This window comes from Echeneis naucrates, chromosome 19 (genome assembly GCF_900963305.1).
Source record: "Echeneis naucrates chromosome 19, fEcheNa1.1, whole genome shotgun sequence".
In the NCBI taxonomy this organism is placed as follows: domain Eukaryota; kingdom Metazoa; phylum Chordata; class Actinopteri; order Carangiformes; family Echeneidae; genus Echeneis; species Echeneis naucrates.
Window position 1 is genome coordinate 6,154,346 of NC_042529.1, and position 23,970 is coordinate 6,178,315.

Here is a 23,970-nt window from a genome sequence, read left to right on the forward strand (position 1 = left end):
GTGTCCACTATGGAGAATCTCTCCTTTTTTACACCACATGATCACTGTATGTGAAATCTTGCGCCCGGCCATGATTGATGTGTTAACTTGCAGTTGGGAAGCAGGGCTGTAAGTCACCCACTGTGCACTGAGCTGATAGTAAATACCAGGAGAGCAAATACAGACAGGAGAGACCAGAGATAAGACCTGTTCAGCTTGTCTATCCGTCCTCCTTAAGTTGTAGCACTTATCATGTCTGTGGCAGCAAGAGGTGATTGGTGGCGTCTTCAGCCACTCCATATGGCTGTGTAATTTACTGCACAACAAAACTGGATGTTCGCACATTCAAATTAATTTACAGCGCAGCTCATGCCTCTAATTAAATGCTTGTTATTGTATTTTAGCCACAGATGAGTTGCACTAAATTTAACACCTGAATTGACTCACTGCCGGTGAGTGCAAGTGTTTTTATTTCCAGTTGACAATAGACGCTCCAGACTGCCTCAGGTGGTGTGTCGGCCCACACTTTAGGTGTTTTTTAGGTGTGTAATTGTTTATCCAAAAGCTTATCCAGGCTCCTGTGTGCTGATAGACAAATGTGGTCTAATTGGCCCCTCCCTCTCTGATTCCAACCCCCTGCGCATCAGGAAGCCACAATACCAGCCACCCCCCACCCCCACCCTCCCTCCACGCCCCTTAATTACAATGACTAGTTTGATGGATTAAGTCAACTCCCTGCAAAGACAAGGTTTGGGGGCTGAAATCACGGCCGAATGTGCCCACCTGAACCGCTGCTATCGCTGCTTTTCTGCAGGATTTGCAGCGCAGAGCATAACAAATGTTGCTTTAAATGAATTGATCGAGGCTTCTTTTTACTGTTCGTCCTGGACCCGGGCCAAGTTACAGGCTGTCTAGCACATTAGGCACCACCCCCCTTTGCAAGTTTGAAATGTGAGCTGCCTGCATTTTTTTTTTTTTCCCTCCCCTCCCCTCCCCTCACCTCCCTCCCCTCCCGCTCTCCCTTCTGGCGAAGTGGCTGTGGCTGCTTCTGTGTGATGTGTGTATTGGGAGAGCAAGCAATGGATCACTAGACAGAAAAAGAAGATACATCAATAACAGCTGCATACATCCGAGGTGAGGAGATAAGCATTTGGTTCTCTCTCTCTCTCTCTCTCTCTCTCTCTCCCCCTCTCTGCCTGTCCTCTCACCCACCCCACCCCCCACCCCACCTCTCTCTCTCCCTCTGCCTCCCCCCCTCTCCCCACCCCTCTCTGCGTTTAACCCCTTGGCACTGCAGGAGCCGGCTCTTAATTTTTATTTGTGACAATACCTACCTTTCTTCCTCTCTGATGACAAACGCATGTGTCCTCTTCTTCTCATTGCTGATGGTGTTGTGTGAAGTTTTTTTTTTGTTGTTGTTGTTTTTTTTGTTTTGGGGTGTTTTGTTGTTTTTTGGTTTTTTTTGTTTGGTTTTTTTTTTTTTTTTTTTTTTTTACAGCTTATCCATGTTTTCCCTCTCATTGTCTCTGGGGTATTTGTTGCTTGAGTGCAAAGAAGCCGGTGGCAAGTACAGCAGGAGCCCATTAGCAATGACTCCATCTGTGATTGGTTTTGCCTGCGAAACAGAGAGAGCAGCCATGAATAATTGATGTGCATTGTGCAGTCAGTCACTGGACACGCAGGGAGAGGAGAGGAAAACGGGAGAGAAGCTGCTGCCCTGAGACACCGAGGGAGACGAAGGGGGGGGGAGAGGAGGAATGTTAGAGAGAAGAGAAGAAGGTGGGAGGGATAGAGAGACACAGAGAAGGAGCTTTAAAATAGCTGCTGGCTTCAGTAGTGCAGAGATTAAGGCTGCCCTGTATCGCCTTTGTTCTGCTGTTACAGATTCATGATGAAAAGTGTTTCTAGACACACAAGTCCTCGTTTTTTCTGTGAAGTGAAGAGTGAGCAATAAGCAGGGACATTGCTGGAGTTACTTTGGTTGAAATGTGGGTGGCATTTTAGACGTGGAGGGGGCACGGAGGGGGAGTGTGTGTCACTGTGAATAGGACAGAGCTGCGAAGCTGCGAGCTGTCAAAAGGAGGAGACAACAGTTAAAGAGGGTTGTGTTTGCGGTTGGGGGGGGGGGGGGGGGGGTTCAGTAACATGAGGGAAGGTGGATCTGCTACTGCTGCTGTTGAGAGGAACTTCATTTCACCCCTGGGACTGGGGGGTATTTGGTGGATGCAGGCAGGCACCCTGCCATGTCCTAAACTAACGGAATGGGCTTTGACAGTATGATGAGTGCCTCGCAGCGCCCTCCATGATAGAGTTGCAACAGCTGACTGCTGCATTTGACCCACTTACAGCTCACACAGAAGGGGTCAAAACGGCCTTGATTATCTCTCCAAGTCGTGCTGACCTACTTGAGGCAGCGTTTTCCGCGAGACTCTTGGCAGTTTATCACACCCCACTCCCCTCGGTGCCACACAGCACAAGCAGCGAGGCTCACTGCAGAGACGCGCACAGATTTTCCACAATGAAGGAATTCACTGGTTTAAGATTAGTGCTTCTCATGGTTGTCATGTCATGCACCGAGTTTGTTTTGTTTCGGGGTTTTTCTTTTGTTGTTTTTTTTTTTTTAAACAGGAGCTGCAGATTGAATTTGGAGACATATGACTCTATTCAGATGCCAACAAGCAGCTGTTTATGATGAATAATACAACTGCAAGTCTATCAAATAATATCTGTCTGTTTGCTTGACAGGCACAGTTTCTAAGCGTTTCCTCCAGCGCATCTCAATTCTTGATCCATTCCAAGACTAATTTCTTCACTGCACCCAAACACACTGACCATACGGACCAGCAACTGAGAGGTGTATTTAACACATGACACTTTGAGAAGTTTTCCAGAGTCCAAACAACTAAGCAAAAAAGTGGAACTTGGGTACCATATTCCTTTCATGAATGGGTTTCTGTTATGACAGAAAGTCAGCTGGTGTAATTATTTCTCCTTCCAACCTCACTGGAGAATTACATTCTGCCATGCTGGCTTTCTTGTTACTCACTTTGTTTTCTCTCCACTAAGAAGGGTTTTTGTTTAACTGCACAGTTAAGTCCTGGTTTGGGCAATTATGACTTTTTTTTTCCTGCCTAAAATGTTTCGTAGAGACTGTTCCCAACATGCTAAGACAAGAGAGATTTTGCAACAGACAGTTTTGGTAAAGCTGATGTCTGGCTGGCTGTACAGACGTCCACTGCTCCAACTATTCATTAAAGTTGTTTTGTCGTTTTCAATGAATCTCTTATTCTCTGTATTGGATACGGTTTTCTGTTGTTGTTGTTTTTTTTGTTTTTTTTTTCACCAACTTGTGAAATTACACTAACCTTTTTTTTTTTTTTTCTTATTTCCATTTGAAGTTTCTCCCATAAGTCCCAAATGAAAATACCAGCACTCGGCGTGCAGGAGCAGTTGATGCTGTTTGTGTACTTGCAGAACACGCAGGCTCTTTTCATGTGGCTTTAATGAAAGAATATTGAGCCAAGTGTCCAGTAATTGCAGATACAGTTTGTTTACACCGTTTGTGATACTGTTTTAACCAATCAAATCCAAAGTGCGATTTTGATCCTGTTTGATATCAAATCCTGCAAAGATCAGATTCCAAGTTATGAATTTAACTCAGGCAGAAATTATCAATAAAGCGTAAAACTGGATTCATATGTACCGACTAAATTAGGGCTGGAAATGCAAATGGAATATAGTACATTCATGGGGAGCGATCAGAAGCAGTATAGTGAAAACCTGGCAACATGTGCTAAAAGTGGAGACGTTTTGGTTATTTAAAAACGTATTTAGTTGTATGAATGTGTCACAGAAGTGCATTTTGGTCTTTGATAAACTGCTGTGAAATGCCAGGTGTAACCATAGGAGGAGTTTTCTCCTCCCATCAAAGGTCAGCTGGCAACACGAGCCCCACTGCCTACTTGTTTGTTAAATGTTAGTCCTTAAGAGAACAAACAGCAGCAGCCAAATGCAGACTTCAGTGAGAGCCCCATTATTTGATCTTAATTCATGATCAATTGTGCAATCACACTTTTTTTGTCAGCTGTGGATTAGGTATCAGAGTGTAGAGTGGGGGAAAGCGCATCATTTGATCTGAGAACGAGTTGCCTACCGCAGCAAAGGCCTTTACACCATCCCGTGTATGCATCGACTTAGACAGCCGGAACGTAGTGAAAAGATGCTTTTAGATATTGCTCAACAGAACAAAGGCACAAATAACACATCTTAGTGTACCTGTGAAGAATAACTGATGAAATCTACTTCCATTTAGACAAAAAAAAAAACAAAACTATTTCTCACAGTGATTTTTAAGGAGGAATGACATTGTGCTGAAACTGACTTTACTTTCTGAGCATTGAATCACAAGCCTTGGCTCAGTTAAACGGTTAAAAAAGCCTTTTGTTTTGTTGTCATTACTTCCATAATTTTGTCACACTGGACTGCAGTGTATGAATTGTAGCCCGATAGTTCTCAACCATCCAGCCACCTCACACGTTTGTTTGACCACAGAATCCACTCCCAATGAAATGTCTGTTGTCATTCACTGAATATCTTGTAAATTGCAGTAAAATGTAAAATTTGAACCCTACAGAAACCAGCTGCTGCAGGAGGTGTCAGTCTGAATCAGGTACCTGCTGTGTGTTGAAGTGCTGCACAGGAAATCCATAAACACTGGCTGAATCCAACCGACCATCCCCATCACAGTCCTTACAGTATGTCCTCACGCTGAGCCATGTCAACATACTGTACATGGGAATGACATCAGATGTGCTTTTTGGGGGGTCATTTAGAAAAAGCTACGTGGCTGCTGTTGCGCTGTCTGTTTGAGTTTCGCAGTATGAAGCATGTCACACGTTGTTTTATCGTCCTGCCTGCGGTCATAATTCACGCTGATGTTCTCCGCTCTTCATCGAAGGCATTGTGAAGCTTAAGTTTACGCCTCGCTTATCTTGGTGAGTTGCATGTTAATTACACTCCCACTTTTTCGTTTCTGTGAAACAGCAGTTAGTAGAAGTTGTGAACAAAGCTCGTGTCAGTGGTAGAAAAAAGTGATGAAACTTTAATGATGGCTGTAAGGAAACTGGGGCATGAATATAACACATGGGTTGTTATTTACACCGAACATATTGCCATAGTTTTGGATAGAATGGCAAAAACCAAAAATGGAATACACAATAATATTTGTGTACATCATGTGTAAAGATTTTAATGTTATTTGTATGTGAACCAAACAACAGCAGCTTAACTGAGAAAATAAGACTTTGAGAAATACACATTTAAACACATTTAAAAAGCTAAAAGAAACCCAATTTGGAGCAATGAGAACTGAAAACTTACTCATGCACAGTGTCTATGTTTTATGAAATCTGCCCCAGGATGTATATTATGTATGCACAGGATTCTCAGCTTGTTCAAAGAAATGAAACAAGTTTGAGCTTTATTCTTTAGATTTGGCTTGATTCTTTATCACGTGCAAGCCTTTTATTCAAATCTTGATCTGTTGCACATATGGATGACTGTAATGAGTCTAGAGGGGTGCCAGGACGCGACCCCGGCTCCTCTAGTGTCTGTTTCTACTGTACTTCTAAAGGGAGGCTTTGACACCAAGCCCACTGTGAAAAGGTCACAGGTGAATCAGCCACCAGCGTATGCTGCCATGACACTGCCGGTCCTGCCCAGCACCCTGAGGTGGGCACTAGTCTGGGCACATCTGCTCTGCGCCTAATTAGTATCATTGTAGACAAGAGCTTAAGGCTGGGCCTTCATTAATAGCAGCCTGTTGCTCAGGGAAACAGTCTGGCTCCCATAAGCCGCTTCTTGCAGGTCTGCTCATTCTATAATCTGTTTGCTGAAGTGTATGGTTAAAAACGCATTCTGTGCTGGAGCAGTCTGCCTTACACAGCAGTGTGATCAGGCAAAAAGGTCACCATTCAGCTAGCTCAGATTTATCCAAAGTAAAGTGGATTTATGCGATATTAAGTAAATCGAGCTATCTATGTGTTTGCAAGTTTCAGCAAGTAGAAATTGTGAAGACCTTAAGAAAGAGCAGCATAAAACAATACAAATGAAAATCTTGAATTAAAGATAGCAAAACTAAGAAAAAGGACCAAAGAAGAGAATGAACACTAAAAAGTTAAGTCTCTCCATCCCCAACTGCATTTATACAAACGATATTTGGTTAACTGAGTCTACCACTTTATTTTTGCTAGCTGGCTGACATGTGGGGGAAAAGATCTAATAAATCCAGAACATAAGTCTGAAAAATGACCTGACGTATGATGCCTGCATATGATTTCTCAGAAATGTTCAAAAACACTTGAAATTTGACCGAAGACACTTAACAGAGTGTTGCCAGATTTCAGTTGAATTAAAACATAAAGATGTAGGTTTGGAGGGAGTTTTGCTCCCAAGCAGCTTATGAGCAACTTAAAGCAACAGATTGAAGGCTGAATGTTTTGGTTGGGTGAGATATTTGGCTTTTACACACAGGGAATTAATTCTCACCAGGGGGTGAAATGCTATAGATTTCCACCTTGGTGCTTTACAGGGATAGGGAATGGCTTGCCCTGTTTTTAATGAAAGGATTTGTTGCATGTGCCAAAAGAGATTATCTTTTAAAACACTGGCCTGTGTCTGCAAAGGTTGGTTCCTGTGTAACCATGACCAAGAAGTGACAGTCAGACTGATGCGATCTGACTATATATTGTATCTTGTTCCATTTGGTATTCAGTTAGTGCCAAGTGGATTTCCTTTGAGATCTTAAGTATTATCTTCACCTCAAATCTCTTAACACAGATTTTATTTGAGGATAAATGTCTTATCTCAGGCATTTTTGATTTATTTAGAAATCTCGCATTTTTAAGTCTATATATGTAGACTACATTTGCATCACAAAGTGGTTAACTGGATATTTTAATACTGAAGTTATTATGACAGGAGAAGTGGGAGGATCAGAGGAATATATTTTCTATCCGTCGGTAATACAGTGTTTAAAGGCTTGTGGCTTTTGCAACAAACAAGACGGGATGTCAGAACAGTAACCCAGAAACACCAAATCCGTAGCATTTTCTTTTTCTCCTTGTGTCACTTGCCTCCACACAGCCACATATGCTTGTGGCCTCAGTAAAACCTCTCTGGCAGGAGTCCAAGTGCGCACCCCCTCCAACACCACCACCCCCTTCTCCTTGCTGGATGGACATGGCACGACATTGCAGCCATGTGGCCAGCAGGATGCTGTATTTAAGCAGGGGCAGCTCTGAAATGGGCCATAAAACCTAGCCAGCAAGTCTGGCTCCCCATGAGGCAACGGGCCTAAGTACTCATTGACAAGACTCCAACATCACTGACTTCCCAGAGAGAGAGCAGTAAAGGAAATAAAGCAAGGGGGGAAAAAAAAAAAAAACAGCTGACAAAGATGAGGTGCAGACAGGAGGCAATTGTCTGGCCTAGATAGACAGGCTGTTTTATAACTGTTGGTACTAATCCTTTCGATCCACAATATGTAGCCATCTTTCCACCACTAAATTTAATTAGCTTTTTGTCTGTAAGTCAGAGAAGCATCGGTGTCATTCGTTCAACTGCATACAGTATATTCAGGACACAACAGTGGAAATAAGTCAGACCTCGATGCTACATGGCAGCCATGACATTCATGCATGTTTCCCACTTCACACATCCTTTGCGCTTCATCAGCTCTCTCTGGAAACATCACCCACCCAGAAATATGTCGCAAAATGACTCACCCAACTCGAAACTCTAAAGCAACTGAGCTAATGAAGTCCGTGTACAGGCTTACAACGGTTTGCATTTGCTTCCGTGCCAAGCTGAAAGGGTCAGCCAGGTAAAATGTGTACCGTGTGTTTAAGGCCTGTGAGCTTCAGCCTAATTATCCCTCCATGGATGAGCAAGTAGCACAATTCAGGCCTGTCATGGGCTGGCAGGTCCGTAACCTGTTATGGCCCCCCCCCCTTTTATGGAGAGAGAGATTGAATGATGGACGAGTTGCTTCTCTTCCATTATCAAATTGGCATCAATGAATAATTTGTGGCATCTGTGCGAAGACAAAGAGGTTTGATGGCTGCCAGGTGGGCATCCATGGCTCTGTGGTGACTGTGTCTAAGAGCCGTGAGGCAGAGTGGGAGATGATTTATAATCCAGCCGGTAGTTTAAACAGGATATTCTGGCGCCAGCTGGGCTTTTGTAAGCAGTGTCATAGCAACCGGTGATTCATATAACTTCATATTATATTGTGAGGTAAATCCCAGTATTTTACAGATCCAGGAGTCCTGAATAAGTCGGGAATTCTTTGGCTAAAACTGAACATGGCTTTTCTGTGTGGACTCTTAGGTGCTTTCAGTAACCAGGGACACCAGGGCTCCCCAGACTCTCTCTTATTTTAATTGACTTTGGCCTGCAGGAGGCTTGTGTCCATTCAAACCTTTCTGGGCAGAGAGAGTAGGGAGGGAGGAGCAGACTGTGAATAGCACTCCCTCAGAAACTAAAGAGTGCAGCCCACTAGAGCCCTTCTTGTTAGTTTGCACATGGTCTTTGTTCTCCTTTTGGCCCTTCTGGCTAAATGTCTTCAAACAAGCAGTTTGGGGGTCATGATTTTTGCAGCAGAAACTTGGACTTCGTTGTGTTACAGCTCAAATGGGAATAAGTGAGGAAGTGCTGCTGATAATGTGAGTGCGATTGTGATGACAGGATGTGCGGCGCATGTTTGTGCGCGGACGTTAGCGACCAAGCCATGTGGGACGATGCCAGGTGGGAGTCCACATTTGACAAGGGAGCAGGTGTCTGTTAGATACAGAGCAGAAAGGGAGGAGGGGAGGAGGGAGAAGAGAGTTGGGGGGGGGGAGGAGGAATCATAAGAGCTCTTGGCATCTGCCTTACCTGCTGCCTCCCCTATAGTCTGCTGCCAGAAAACGAGGGGGGAAGAAAGAGGGAATAAAGAGAGGAGGGAAATATTTCAAGCAACTTTTTTTCATGCCATGTTTACGAAGTTATCCCTTACCACAGGTTGCTCTCACGGCGCCTATGATTAGCTGTCATTTTCTGTATGTCCGTGTTAAACTGTCAGCTCACTATTTACAAGAGGCATCCATTTGATCTGTCGCCAGTATACAATGAAGGGGAATGGAGCAGCATTTGTTGCTCTCAAAGCTTTGAAAAATGGAGATGTCTCTCTTGTAACAATGTGATCCCTCGCTGTGGTTCAGCTCCTGAACATGCTGTTACTTTTTATATGGAGTATTCATTTTGTTAGATGGATTTATAGCTGACGCATGGGATGCAACAGAAATATCGGCGTGGGCACCTATAGCATCCATTTTGATTTATCACCAATACAACTGCAGACAGATATATATCATTTACCATATTTGCCGCAGTAACTACCTTTTACATTCTCAGTTTCTTTGTAATAGGAGTAAAGATAAATCATATTTTAAGCAGCCCAAATAAATTTCTCGAGGTGCAGGACAGATGTGAACAAGCCAACATGACCCATCACCATTAAAGTTAAGTAAGAAAATATGTTTTTTCTAATTTGGGTCAACTGACCCTTGAATCTAGAGGTCCCTTTTCATTTTGGGAGAACAAAAAGAGATAAAATCAACCCTTTTAATCAGGGCAGTTTATCTCTCTGCCTCCTGTCTGTATGTGTGGTGAAAGGTGGGGTGGGGGAGCATTATCATTGGAAAGAGCATTGAACAACTGTCAAGGATGCAGTCCATGTCGTTTGTCATGCCCCCCCCACCCTCACCACGACTTTATGACGGAGACTGAAGCTGGAAGCTGCAGGCCCAGCTACTGAACCACCCATCTAGTCCCAGCAGATGCATTTAGCACCTTTTTGCTGTGTCTGACCATCAGGCAATGCAGCTTAGCACTGGAATATCAATGCGGCTCAGACTCAGCCGGGCCCCTGGGACTATCTACAATGCAAACAGAATTGGCTGCTGTCCTTATGGAAGACAGACCAATTGCCGCCAGGGAAACCAATGTAAATAAGGCAGAAAGATGCTCTGTAGCACCAAACGGCAGTTTGATTCACTGCAGAATCGTGGTTGCAATTTGGAAGAGCTACCTGAGACGCTTATCCCCAGTTTTGGCTCTTCTCAGGGCGGGAAACAGATGAGTCTATTGAAGGGCCGTCTGTGGGAGGACAGGAGAAGAGAAACAGTAATCCTTTTGTTTTCATCATCCACACTGTCCTGAGAGACGTCTGGATAAAGGAGGAGGAGGAGAGAGAGACTGTGAGGAGTAACGGGCTGGCTGTTCCTCCTCCTGTCATATGAAACCTGAAGTTTATCCTCTGAGTCAATGACAGAGCGCCTCGCCTTTAAACAGGTTGGTGCTGAGTGGAGGTGGTAATTTTGTGTGGTGATAAGCTCTTTATCTAATGGTGGGGCAGAATAATTCCTCCTTAAGTGGCAGCTCTGGTGCCTCCTCCACTCCCCTTTCTCTCAGATATGTATTGTCATTTCTCTGCTTGGCTCAACGCTCTTGTGTTGTTTTTTTTTCCCCTGGCTGTTGATGTCGGCCTCAGCGTGAAACGAGGATATCGTCCCCTTAGCCAGACGGCCTCGCGGTGCCGCAGTTAAGAGATAAATTGCGGAGACATGTTTATCAACATAGAAGAAGTGCAAGTTACCCCTTGTTGGAAGAGAATAATGGGACCTAATTGAGCTGTAACATGCTGGCTGGTCGCCAGGCCCTTGAATTGAAAACTCTCTTCATCAGAAGGGGGTCTGGGGAATGGGAGGGGCTGTTTAAGCACTGCAGGATGTTCTAACATAGACATAAAACTCAGAAACCTATAAACCATGCTTGGGTCCGGGTATATTATATATATGTAGCCTACAAATCTGAGAATGTACCTGTGACTGATTTTTAGGAGCAGAGCACCTGAGAGGCCTTTTCTGTCAACCAAAGCGCAGCCGTGGCAAAGTCAGAGCCACAGTCCTCTGGAGGAACAGCACAGCCTCTCTCCTGGCACCTGCCTTGCCAAGAAGAGGAGGGAGAAAGGAAGGTGGCGGTGGGGGGGCATGAGCGAGTGAGAAGGAGGAAAAACCCAGCTGCCTCTGCGCCTGAGCCCCATGCTGCTTTTAAAGGAGTGGGAGGGAGGGGTGGGAGAGGAGAGGGAGAGGCAGGGAGACTGCTGGCACCATCTGTACATGTCTTTTGTATTCCAGCCCTCATCTTTACACAGAGCGAGGCTGGTGTGCTCAGTGTTCAAATGAAAAGAGAGGAGGTGCCTTTTGGGGTGCGATGCTCTGCGAAGGAGAAGGTGTGCGTTTGTGTACCAACGCTGAAATCCAGTTTTGTCCTCGGAAATTTGGTGCGCTAAGAGGACATCTCCTGTCCTATTTATGTTAGCTCTGTGTGCGTCTATGAGCAATAATAGTGTGTGATTTTTTATTTATTTTTTTGTTGTTGTTTGTTTTTCCCCTTTACATGTGTTTGTGTCAGTAGGCCGGCGCTCTGTTTGCAGACACTCATGTGCCGTCAGATTTCTGGGTTGCCATGTTTGTGATGGGAGTCAGAAGCTTTTGTTTCTTCCTTCCTGCCATCAGCCCCATTAGCCTGATGTCTCCCCTCTCACTGACTCACTCACTCTGTCTTTCTCTGCCTATCTCTCTTTCCCTCCCTCCCTCGTTCGCTGTGTAATATGTGCAGTGGCAGGCTCTCCTTGCATGTGGCGGCAGGGTGGATCTGCCTGCGAGGACAGGCTGCACTGTCTGCTGTCATATTGACGAGGCTTTTTGCACAAACCGCAGCTGAAATGACCAAGCGCTCTGTTTCACCCACCCTGCCCCTCCCTCGCCTTTCACTCAGCCTGGAAGTGCTGTGAATCATAAGAGGAAGTGGCTACTCTGCTCTTTGATTGAATCCACATTCCCTTTCTCCTCATGATGCCTTCAGAGAGAGGCAAGACGGAGGGGAGACAGGGGAGGTGAGAGGGAGAGAAATGGGAAAAGTGAGTGTTTTGTAGTTGGCACAGGACAAAAAGCTACATTGCAGATGAAAAGCATATGATATGATCAAATGCGCTCTTTGCTAGCTACCTATCATAGCGGCATGCAGGATGGTGGAGGTAAACGGCTAGAGCCCATCAGCAGGCCCGGAGTGAACCCTAGTGGCAAAGAACAACAATGACATGGTTGACTGAAGAAAATGTTTTCTTTTTTCTTTTCTTTTTTTTTTTTTTTATTTTGCTGCATGAAGGTGTTTCCTTTTTCTTTGTTGTGATTGTAGAGTTTGTTTGTTCATCTGCACATAAAGTTTTGATGAAATGATTAAAAAATTAAAGATGAGCTATTTCTCTTCTTATTTTTCATACTGTAGATGTTTTTTTAAAAAATGTGCTCTACAAAGACTGCTTAGGTTTAGTCCAATATTTCAATGCCTTACAAGCAAGTCCTCTAAACAAAATGGACTTTGGATTAGGGCTTTTACAGGAGGTTTGTCACTCAGTGACATGAAATGCATCCAGGCAAATGCGATTTCTGTTCTGGTTTATCGCCCATAGACAGAATTTTATTTAATTTTTTTTTAGGAGGGGGGCTATTTCTCTCTGTATTATTTTGATGTTGCATCTCTCACTTCACAGTTTCATTCATTCCCACCCCAGAAAATATTTGCCTCATTTTAGCAGTAAATAGTTTTGAATTTATTTGCAAGTTGCTAAAAAGGTGATGAACACAGCAAAAACTGCGGCACTAAACAAGCAGCTAATGTGTCTCTTGCTGCTCGGATGGTTATAAGCCATATGTTAACCTCAGCGGTCCTGCTGATCTTCCGAAGATGTGAAAAGCTTAATTCGAACTGAGTCCAAGAATATAAACCATCTCATAAGGAGAATAAATGTTTCTATTTGTCTAAATTAAAACATTAAAACAGCTATTAAGTAGTGAATCTAATCAAACCAGTCGACTAAAAAATTTTACATTTTCAGACTTCTTTACGAAATCCACTGAAAGTCTTAACATTTCCATAGCCCATGCAATGTTTAATGATATTGCATAGTTATGGGAACTACAAAAAGCAAGTCATTGTTTTTCAGTTTTATGTCTAATTTTGCTGCTAATTTCGCTGTTCATAAGTTGTTCCACCTCCCCGCCGCTTTCACATAATCAGTTTTTGCAGGTTTATGCAGCACTTGCAGTGGAGGGATGTTACCTCTGCAGTTATTTCTCACAGGAGTCCGACAGCGATGACACAATCTCCCTCTGCTCTCTTTCCAGCTCTTCTGTCCTCGTGGTGTGAGGAGCTGGGACGCCTCCTCCTCCTCCGTCACCAGAAGAACAGGCAGAACGAGCCTCCGGGAAAAGTGCCCATGCAGCCACCGATGAGCTCCATGAAGCCCAGCCTCTCACACGGGTCAGTATTCACACTGCTGTGCTTTTTGGCTTGCATGAGAGGTGTGTTTGTGTGTGGGTGTGTTGGGTGTGTGAACAGACAGACCAGGCCCTCGGGGAAAGCCCTTCCTCTCCACATGAAGCCCAGCGTTCCTTATGGCTCATTGGCCAGACAAACTGCCAGACTGACTGTTTGTGCCACAGTCAGTCAGCGGGGACAAACAGTGCCTCCCACCCCTGGTACATGTAGTTAATATTTACAAGACAAAGAAAGGGCTTTTTATTTAAAGCTCTGTCCATCCTCGTTGTTTTAGCGTAGTGTAAATATACACTACATTCATTTTGCCGACATGATGTGTTTTTCTCTGTCACCCCACAGAGATGGGTCTTTTCCCTATGACTCAGTTCCCTGGCAACAGAACACCAATCAGCCTCCTGGTTCATTGTCCGTGGTGACCACTGTGTGGGGCGTGACCAACACCTCGCAGAGCCAGGTGAGATACCTACCTGTCTGAGTTGGTGAGAGTATACGTGAGTGGATTGCATCTGATTAGATCAGATTTTATCTTGCTCCTTAATCTGATGTGAATGAACTACCTTTGTCTGTATCCCAATCATCATCACATAACATCCAGCATTTATTGTTCCTGTTTTTTTTTTTTTTTTTTGGTTGTTGTTGTGTCTGCATGTCTATGTGCAACAGGTGTTGGGGAATCCCATGGCTAACAACAACAATCCCATGAACCCCGGGGGTAACCCTATGGGCTCAGGCATGTCCGGTAATAATCCAGGGATGAACTCCCCGCAGTTCCCCGGTCCTCAGCAGCAGTTCCCCAACAAAGGCAACTCCAACCAGGGCTACATGCAGCAGGGCATGTATGGCCGACCCAACTATCCTGGAGGAGGAGGCTTTGGTGGCAAGTAAGTAGATTAGTGTTAGTTAGTATTACAACAACTTCCAAAGAAGTGATTCTGAGGAAAGCAAAGCATACGCCATTTTGCTGGCATGTATTACAGTCTTCCTGTATCCTTCCTGAGATCATTTCTTACTCACTTTCTTCTCATCACAGCTATCCAGGAGGTCCCAATGCTGGACCTGGTGGAATGGGTATCCCCCCACACTCCCGTCCTCCTTCAGACTTCACCCAGCCTGCTGCCGCCGCTGCCGCTGCCGCAGTTGCTGCTGCTGCCGCCACAGCGACCGCCACTGCCACAGCAACCGTAGCTGCCTTGCAGGAAACCCAGAACAAGGACATGAACCAATACGGACCGGTAAGACGGGGAAGACGGCTGTCATTACCTGTATGAGCTCATTCTGCATTTTTGTGCACTGTTTTTTGGAGTCTGATTCAAGCTTGCTTACGTTACTTTTCAGTAGCCTTACTAGGTTTTTAGTTCTCAGATTCTCAGTTCATTTTCCCCGAGCGACGCAATGCAGGTTAGAACAGGACTTATTTGTTTTCATCTTTGCCTCAGAGATGGTTGACTGAATCCATTTCATCTTCCAGATGAGTTCCTCTTTCCAGATGGGACCAAACCAGGCGTACAATAGCCAGTTCATGAACCAGCCGGGACCCCGTGGCCCTCCATCCCTCCCTGGGAATATGGGCACAGGCATGAATGCATCCAACATGAGCGGCCCCCCCATGGGAATGAACCAGCCCAGGGGCCAAGGCATGGGACCTTTCGCGGCCCATGGCCAAAGGATGCCCCAGCAAGGTTACGCAGGTCCCCGACCCCAGAGCATGGGCATGCAGGGCATGAAAAGGCCGTACCCAGGGGAGGTGAGTAGATACTAATGTATTACTTTCACTTTGAAGATTTAGCTCCTTTGCTGTGTGTTGACTATGTTTGTCGGCCCTACGCACACAGCCAAACTATGGTGGACAGCAGTACGGACCAAACAACCAGTTCCCGAACCAGCAGGGGCAGTACCCCACGCCTAATGCCTCCAGGCCGCTGCCGTCCCCCAACTACCCCGGCCAGAGGATGGCAGGACAGCAGCTGCAGGCCCAATACCCCCCACCGAGCGGTGCCATGGGCCAGTATTATAAGGTGCAGTGTGATTGTTAGTCTGCCAAATAAGATTATATGCAGAGCATCATATGTCATGACAAAGTTTGAAAAGAAAAATAATTTGAACCTGTTTTTTTTTTTTTTTTTTTTTGGTTTGTTTGTTTGTTTTTTTATTACAGCAAGAGCCGCCTTTTAATGGCCAAACAAATAACTTCTCCGGAAGCGGATATCAGTACAACCAGGGTAATATGAACGGGGTAAGTTTACTTTAGTCTCAGTTGTTTTTGATGGCATTATCTTGTTTTAGTTGTCCTTCCTGTGATGTTTTACTAACTGATTATTTCACCATAGCCCCCTAGACCGGTGGGTAACTACCCCCACTCCCCAGTGCCAGGGAACCCCACCCCTCCAATGACTCCAGGAAGTAACATCCCTCCATATCTGTCGCCAAACCAGGACGTGAAGCCACCCTTCCCTCCTGACATTAAACCAAATATCACCTCTCTCCCCCCACCCCCAGGTCAGTAACTGGCACATGTCCTACAGAGAAAAATACCATTTACACCCTCTGAAATTTCTTAAGTGTCTCACGGACGCTTTACACCACCATTCCAGCCAACCACAACGAGGAGCTGCGCTTGACGTTCCCAGTACGCGACGGGGTTGTCTTAGAGCCTTTCAGGCTGGAGCATAACCTGGCTGTCAGCAACCACGTCTTCCACTTACGGCCTTCTGTACATCAGACGCTCATGTGGAGGTAAGGTCTGCATGAATCAGTGTACCTTTAGATATTCGTTAGTTACTTCCAAGAGCCTCAAACTATTATTTTATTCACCACTTTCCAGTGATTTCCTTTTGACTACAGTAACTGTTTCATGTAACAATAGAAAGAAACAAACAAACATTCTTCAGCTCATTATGAAAACCCAATATGGGTTTCAGGAACTCAAACACAGATGGAGTAATCAGCATTAGGGTACATTTTGTTGATGGTTTTCGTGATTATAAACTGTGATTTAAGTTCTTCATATTTGGGATAAGTGCAAATGTGAATGTGCTAAAAGAATTTTCACACCCGATTGTCAGTTTATGGGTTTATAATATATGTGTTGGATCTATTTGGATAAAAGCATCATGAGTAAAAAATATTTTTCCTTGACATGATTAGTCTTCAAATAGATATATAGATACTCTATTGAGTCCAAGTACAAATGGGAAGTTAATATTAACAGTACACGGAAAGTTGCCCATTCAGAACTGGGAGAAAAAAACATGTGAAACTAAGACTTTAGATCCAAGAACTTTCTCCTTTTCTTCTCCCTCTGTCTAAACGGAAACATTTGCTTTACCTAAGAGTTCTGTAGTGAAGAACCAACTGGTATTTCCCAATTCTTCTCAATGCTTGTCGGGGAAATTGAAAAGGTTGTGCAGTCATTCTGTCTGCAGCCGAGAATTCTTGAAAAAAAAAAACAAAAATCAAAATAATGCTCGAGTAGGTCATTCATGCATTTATTTTCTCAGATTTTACTATAGTTATTTTCCCTTCCTTCTCAAGCAAAAGTCACTTGTGTCTGCAGCTTACCATAAGAGATCACATCATCCATGCATCAATAGGGCCTCCCCCCACTAGTTGTGTGTTAGTATTGATGCAATCGGGAGAAAGTGTGTGTCGCACATGAAGTAGAAGCACGTATGTCACTAAGACAGACAGGTAAAGTCTGATAAAACTCCACGCCACTTTCTAAGGAATATATTTTCTTTTCTTTAGGTCGGACTTGGAGCTGCAGTTCAAGTGCTATCATCACGAAGACCGCCAGATGAACACCAACTGGCCAGCATCGGTCCAGGTCAGCGTCAACGCCACGCCGCTCACCATCGAGAGGGGCGACAATAAGACCTCCCATAAACCCCTGCACTTGAAACACGTATGCCAGCCGGGAAGGAACACAATCCAGATCACAGTGACTGCCTGCTGCTGTGTGAGTGCACAAATCTCCAGAACTGATATAAAGAGGTTTATACAAATCCTGACACAAAAAAATCAAAAAAGCAAAACTGATGCCAAGTGAATAAAAGTAGCTTGTAGCATGTCGGGTATTTCTTCGCTTCCGGATACACATGTTGAAAGCATGAATCTAATACTGGTGAGAGGAATGTCTGGGAAAGTGACAATGATGTTTCCTCCCGCAGTCGCACTTGTTTGTGCTGCAACTGGTACACAGGCCCTCGGTTCGCTCAGTCCTCCAGGGCTTACTGAAGAAGAGGCTCCTGCCTGCGGAGCACTGCATCACCAAAGGTATTCACAGAACAACACGGGCCCTAAGTCATGCATGCTCAGAGTTGTTTTGTAATACACCATATTTCTCTCCTCCTTTTTTAAAGTTAAGAGGAACTTCAGCAGCGTAGCGGCGTCATCGGGCAACGCCACGCTCAACGGAGAGGATGGCGTGGAGCAGACGGCCATCAAGGTTTCCCTCAAATGTCCGATCACCTTCCGGCGAATACAGCTTCCAGCGAGAGGCCACGACTGCAAACACGTTCAAGTAAGCACTGCGGGGATAAATAAACACGCTGACGATGCTTCAAGGAAGAAAGAGTTTTTAAAGTTTCATTGGTCTCTTGTCCTCCCAGTGTTTTGATTTGGAATCGTATTTACAACTGAACTGTGAGCGGGGGACATGGCGATGTCCTGTGTGCAAGTAAGTTTATGTGGTTTATATGCCGATCTGTATCTTCCTTGTTTATAGTTTTTCATTGTAAGCACTGCCAGTGAGTGTTTTAAGCCCCGTCTTTCTTCTGCACTCAGTAAAACAGCATTGTTAGAAGGACTGGAAGTGGACCAGTACATGTGGGGAATCTTGAACGCCATCCAAAAGTAAGATTTAGGCAACAAATTTCTAATTCCTGTGATGCCTCTTTTAACTTTCCTGTATCTTAACTAATGGATTTACTCTGTATTTCACCAGCTCAGAGTTTGAGGAGGTAACTATCGACCCGACATGTAGTTGGCGGCCGGTGGCTGTCAAATCTGACATCCACATCAAGGAGGATCCAGATGGACCGCTGGCCAAGAGGTTCAAGACAATGAGTCCCAGCCAGATGATCATGCCCAATGTGATGGAGATGATAGCTCAGCTCGGCCCCGGACCGTCACCATACCCATCGCTACCTTCTCAACAAGGGGGCAACAACAGCGAATATGGCAGCCAAGGTAGTACACAGCACAAGCGCATGAGTTTTGACTTGTGTACGAAGTCATGGGCAGCAAAACATACAAATTTTACAGAAAACTTAAAGGGTACATGTTTAATGGGTTTTATTTTGCGCGCCAGGAAACAGTTACCAGGGACACGGGAACTTTGACTTCCCTCATGGCACCCCCGGTGGTACGTCGATGAACGATTTCATGCACGGTCCCCAGCTCTCTCACCCGCCCGACATGCCCAACAGCATGATGAACCAAGACAAGCCACTCACACACAACATGCCTGACTCAGTGAGTTCCCCGTTTTCTCAACGGCAACATCTTTTTGGCACATTTTCACCATAACATGTCACTTATCAATCATTGTTTCATGCAGAATGAGCACAGGAAACAACCCTAAAACATACAATTTGATGGGTATAAGGAGACATCTCATCTAAAATACCCATCCCAACAAAATCAACTGCTCTATAACCTGGAAAGAAAAATGAAAGACAGCTTTTGATCAATATACCTTTACTTTTTTTTTTTTTTTTTTAATATCAATATCCCTAAATTTCGGATTACTACCAGATATTTAATTGGCCATCGCTTCTTTTAGCTGCCTCAGCTGTTTAGCTAAGATAAAGTGCAGATTGTCATCCATCATCTCACTCTCTGGTGGATAATAATCAGTAATATATATAATACATAAAATTTATCATATACAATAACTTAGAATGTGTTTCTATCAAAAGAATTGGTTGAAAATCCCGATCTGAATGTCCCCCCCTCGCTGCAGATACCTCACTCTGCCGGCAATGACCAATCGCATGGTCCATTGCAGCAGAGCTTACATGCGTCTCCACACCCTGGGAGCCAATCAGGGCAGCAGCTACACCACAGCGGGCCTCCGCAGCCCTCCCGACAAGCTCCACCTCCTCAGCAGCAGCAGCAGCAGCAGCAGCAACAGCAACAACAACAGCAGCAGCAGCAGCCCGGCCCCAACAGCCATCCTCACGGTGACCTGGCCTTCAACCCCTCCAGCAGCTTGGACAGCCAAGCAGGGTCGGACATGCCCGAGCCATCTTTAGACGTGAGTCCCGACGCAAAGCAGATAGTTTGAAGGCTAATCTTTTGTGAGCAGCGATCTCTTGAATGCTTAACGCCGTTCCTTCTGCTTTGCAGCTCCTCCCAGAACTCGCTAACCCGGACGAGCTGTTGTCGTACCTGGATCCCCCAGACCTTCCCAGCAATAGCAACGACGACCTTCTATCGCTCTTTGAAAATAACTGAGGCGATTCAAACACACATAAACTTTTCTGACTGCCTGCAGTTTCCCTGAGAGCCCAGGGCGGTCGCTCAGTACTTGATAAACACAAAGATGCACTCCCTTTCTCTTCTTCCTCTTGTACAGTTTTCATTCGCCAGCGCAGATTGACTGAAAGAGGTTAAAACTCAAAGACACAGCAGGATGCTCAGCCCGTGGCGATAACTTTGAACTGTGCAGCTATACTCAGTTGGTTTTTTTTATGCCACACACAAGTGTATGTGTGCACATTAGAAACGTGTTGTAGCATTTTTTTATTCATGTTTTATTTCCTTTTGAAATGAAAAAGAATTAATTGTAACAAAAAAAAAAAAAAAACAAAAACAAAAAAAAAATAACTGAAAAAAACGGCGCTATCTGGCCAGTGTGCGTTATGTCCATATTGTTATTCCAATCTGAGAGGCCACAGCTTCCTGGTGTCACAGCTCCATTCCCTGACTGGTCTGGTTAGTCGCACTGTTTTGTCCACCACACATCATTTAAAAGCACAAGAGATTTTGGCAATGCAAAAAAAAAAAAAAAAGAATGACCTGTACGAAAGAAACAAGATCAGTTTGATCTGTGTATGTCTGTCCTTGACAAAATGTTTTTTTAACACTTTTTCTCTCTTCTGACATTTAAAAAATAGGGGGAATAATTGGCTTCCACTTTGTCTACAATTGTGATACATACATATTTTTGTCAAAAAAAAAAAGAAAAAAGATATGCCCGCTTTTCAGTCCTAAAAGAGCTGGAACTGATATTTTGGCCCCACTAAAACAAACGAAAAAAAAACCAAGTTTCTATTACACAATAAGAATAGCATATGCTTTCTTCTATGTGTTGTATAGCTATCATCCTCCTGTACAGAGGAGAGACGTTAATGGAAATGAAAGGTACAATGTCAGAGGTTGGGGTTCCTGTGATGATCCTGCTGCGGTTTATTGCTTCCTGTTCCTACAACTCCTTCCATGCCGTCTGCTCTGCATTAGCCCTAGTGTCGCTCGTGTCAACATTTTTGCAAAGTTGCATCTCTTTCCCTGTTAAACGATGTGCTGTTAAAGTAGTCTACAAAGTGCATGTGTGCCAAGCCCTTGTCTAATGCTGTTCCAAGTGGTTAAAAAAAAAAAAAAAAGATATTGTGGTTTTTATCAGATGCTGTTTCCACGGCTCTTTTTGTTTGTACGTTTGTTTTTGATTTCTGTCAGATTTTAGTATGATTTATTTAACACTAACACTGAAGGGATGATGCTGATATCAGCGATACATTTCTAATGTATTTGCTGGATATACTGTATTATGGGTTGTGTTTTGTTTCTTTGTTTGCTTTTGTTTTGTCGCTGCATAATTAAACTATCCATGAATCTTTTGGGAAACTGCTCAACATCACCAAAGTTGGAGGGATGAGAATGGAGATGCTTGTGTTTGCTTGGTCCTGTGTAAGACTGCGAGTATGTGCGATTTTGTGTGTGTGTGTGTGTGTGTGAATGTGAGTGCACGTGTGAGTGTGTATTTCTATCAGTGCGATGGGAGGTAATATTGATTTCAAAGATATAGGGGAGGACAAATCCAGTTTATCCATCACTACTGTTCAAGAAGTGGTTTTTAAAGCAGTATTGGTGCAAACCTTATGCCACATTTGTTTTCAATTTCACTTTTTGAGAAGAGTGCTGTTCAGTATGCAAATGTATTATTTTTTAAGAAATGCTATTGTACTGTAAATATCATTGTGAATATTTTTGTATCATCTTGATAATGTTTGTCCTTTGATCATTAGTCGTCCGACGTAAACACATACGCTCCCAAACTTCCATCTGACCACTGACTTTGTTTATAACCAGCATACATCAGCTGTCTCACCTCCTCCTGCGGGGAGGCCACTCCGAACGTCTCATAAGCTATTTTCCTGCAGGTCACTGTGCTTTCTAGTCACTTTCCTCTCAGTCTCTTCTGTCTCGCACCTGTCGTTTATAAGGTGTCCCATTGTTCTGCGGTCTCCTTCATTGCATCAGCTCAAGGTGACTATTGTCACATCACTTTTAAATTTTCAGATGTCAAGTTCACTTTGAAGCAATATTTCCTTTCATGCTCAGATGTATTTGATTGAAAAGGATCAATGTTGTCTGCTCATGAATTTATTTTAACCTTTTGTCAGTGCTTTTCTGAACAGTAATGGATTCAAAATATGTGGTATCAGCTGGCTTTCAGTGTAATTAGTGAGCTATGTGAATATCATAATTGTTGCTAATTGTCAATACACAGTGGTATTTTAAAGATATATCACAACCATATTTTAAAAAAAATCATGATATTGTTTATATTTTTGTTATAGAAAAATTTGGCTTTTTTGAAAGCACGAGACCATATACATTTTTATCCCCTTTTTGTTTTTGGTAAATTATTTTGTACTGGTTTACTTATTAATCTGTAAGGCTAGAAATCCAATTTCTTTCAACTGTAGCATTGTGCTAATTTAACCACCCTGGTTTTGCGTAAACATTATTTTAAATGTCATTTAAGAAATATTATTTGTTCCAGTTCATTCAGCACACTGACATCTTGTTTCATATTTAAGTCTCAAGCAAACATTGACTCAAGTCTTTTAACCATACACTGCTACATTTTCATTTTCTCCTGTCTGAATTGAAACTTTTGATCAATCCCATGGAAGTCATTATCATTTTATATTTTTTGTTTTCTTACTTTCAAGTCAGCCAATTCAGTGTATTAGGCAGCACTCCAAATCTGTAGTTGCACAATCACAATAAAGGGCCATTTTCTGGGGGAAGTTGTTTAAAAAAAAAAAAAATTTAAAAAGAGGAAAATAAAATCTAAAAAATACAGAGAGGAAGGGCACGTACATCACTCTGGCCTGGAAAGGACGCTGAGGGCAAGGCTAGGTCAAACGTCCCGAGAATGCCTGTATATATGTAAATGACTATAGAGACATGTGAACAGAAATGTATTCATTTTCCCTGGGAATGTGCATTGTTTCTTCAGAATAATAAAAAGCTTGCAACCCCTCTACTGGAAGTGGCTGAATATGGAAAATGAAACTTGTTAGTTAGTGTCTGTGGGTATCTCAAGCATTTTGTTCCCCCGCTGTAGTATACTTTCACCTCTTTTGTTAGGGGAACTGGGACAGCTATGTTTTACATGTAATATTTAGCCTAAGTGTTCTAGTCTGTCACCTGCATACTCTTTGAGGTGCTAAAGCTTAAAAAAAGGACGAAAAAAAAAAGGTTACAGAGAAAATCACTTGATGGGGTTGGTGAAAGACGGTGGGAGGGACAGGGCCAGAAGATTGTAACCAAATCCATAGTTTGTACAACTTTTGATATCATGAACAGTTGGAAAAATTATACAATCTAAGGTGATTCATGCAATGTGGCCATTGTCTCTATGTTTGTACATTGTATGTACAATCATTTCATATTCTAAACTGGTCAGAAAAAGGAACTAATTGTGATTTTTAGTCTTGCAGAACTGTATGTAGTTAGATGATGTGACAACCTAATATTTATCTAATAAATATGTATTCAGATGATACCTGTATATCACTGTGGTCTTTCCTTTTATCCACTTGCATCACAGTCTGACAAAAAAGGCCTGTTAAACTGCCTCGGGCTGTTTATCCAAGCAGAGCTGCAAATTATGGGTATCAAATTTTCATCCACATTTTGATTAACATATCTTAAGGTCATCTTGACCTTATGCGAGCCCACGTTAATTAACACCACAGAATAAAGGAGATGAGGTTTATAAACTTACTCTTTGGAATTACACTGAGCAGCTGTTATGTAAACCGCCATGGAGGAAATGAGAAAATAAAAGGAATAATTAAAAAGATTAGGGAGACAATAGATGACTGCGGTGGACTTGAAAATCCGTACAAATTGATGGATTAGAAATCTGTCAAATTACATTCAGTGCATTTGACTTTTTACAGTGACAGGTAATTTACCACCATCATCAACAGGACGAGCTTTCAATTCTTTCTCCAATATTCAACTTGAAAGCTTTCCGCAAACTTTGAAATACCCCTTTCAGATCGTGCTCCTCGATGACATGGTGGCATC

General features: G+C 43.5%; 1 protein-coding gene across 1 annotated transcript in view; it reads left to right on the forward strand.

Annotated features, from left to right (window-relative positions):
• The window catches only part of LOC115059764 (zinc finger MIZ domain-containing protein 1-like), a 105,442-nt gene extending 82,528 nt beyond the window's left edge, over window positions 1–22,914 (forward strand). The window contains exons 6-23 of the mRNA XM_029527446.1: window positions 13,269–13,404; window positions 13,762–13,876; window positions 14,086–14,303; window positions 14,453–14,654; window positions 14,891–15,166; window positions 15,255–15,437; window positions 15,578–15,655; window positions 15,750–15,918; window positions 16,014–16,155; window positions 17,167–17,377; window positions 17,589–17,694; window positions 17,781–17,941; window positions 18,030–18,097; window positions 18,205–18,273; window positions 18,365–18,609; window positions 18,731–18,894; window positions 19,385–19,678; window positions 19,771–22,914. Of these exons, the coding sequence (XP_029383306.1) occupies window positions 13,269–13,404; window positions 13,762–13,876; window positions 14,086–14,303; window positions 14,453–14,654; window positions 14,891–15,166; window positions 15,255–15,437; window positions 15,578–15,655; window positions 15,750–15,918; window positions 16,014–16,155; window positions 17,167–17,377; window positions 17,589–17,694; window positions 17,781–17,941; window positions 18,030–18,097; window positions 18,205–18,273; window positions 18,365–18,609; window positions 18,731–18,894; window positions 19,385–19,678; window positions 19,771–19,878 (2,945 nt within the window). The 3' untranslated portion in view covers window positions 19,879–22,914. The remainder of the gene's footprint in view (window positions 1–13,268; window positions 13,405–13,761; window positions 13,877–14,085; window positions 14,304–14,452; window positions 14,655–14,890; window positions 15,167–15,254; window positions 15,438–15,577; window positions 15,656–15,749; window positions 15,919–16,013; window positions 16,156–17,166; window positions 17,378–17,588; window positions 17,695–17,780; window positions 17,942–18,029; window positions 18,098–18,204; window positions 18,274–18,364; window positions 18,610–18,730; window positions 18,895–19,384; window positions 19,679–19,770) is intronic.
• The last annotated feature ends 1,056 nt before the right edge of the window (window positions 22,915–23,970 follow it).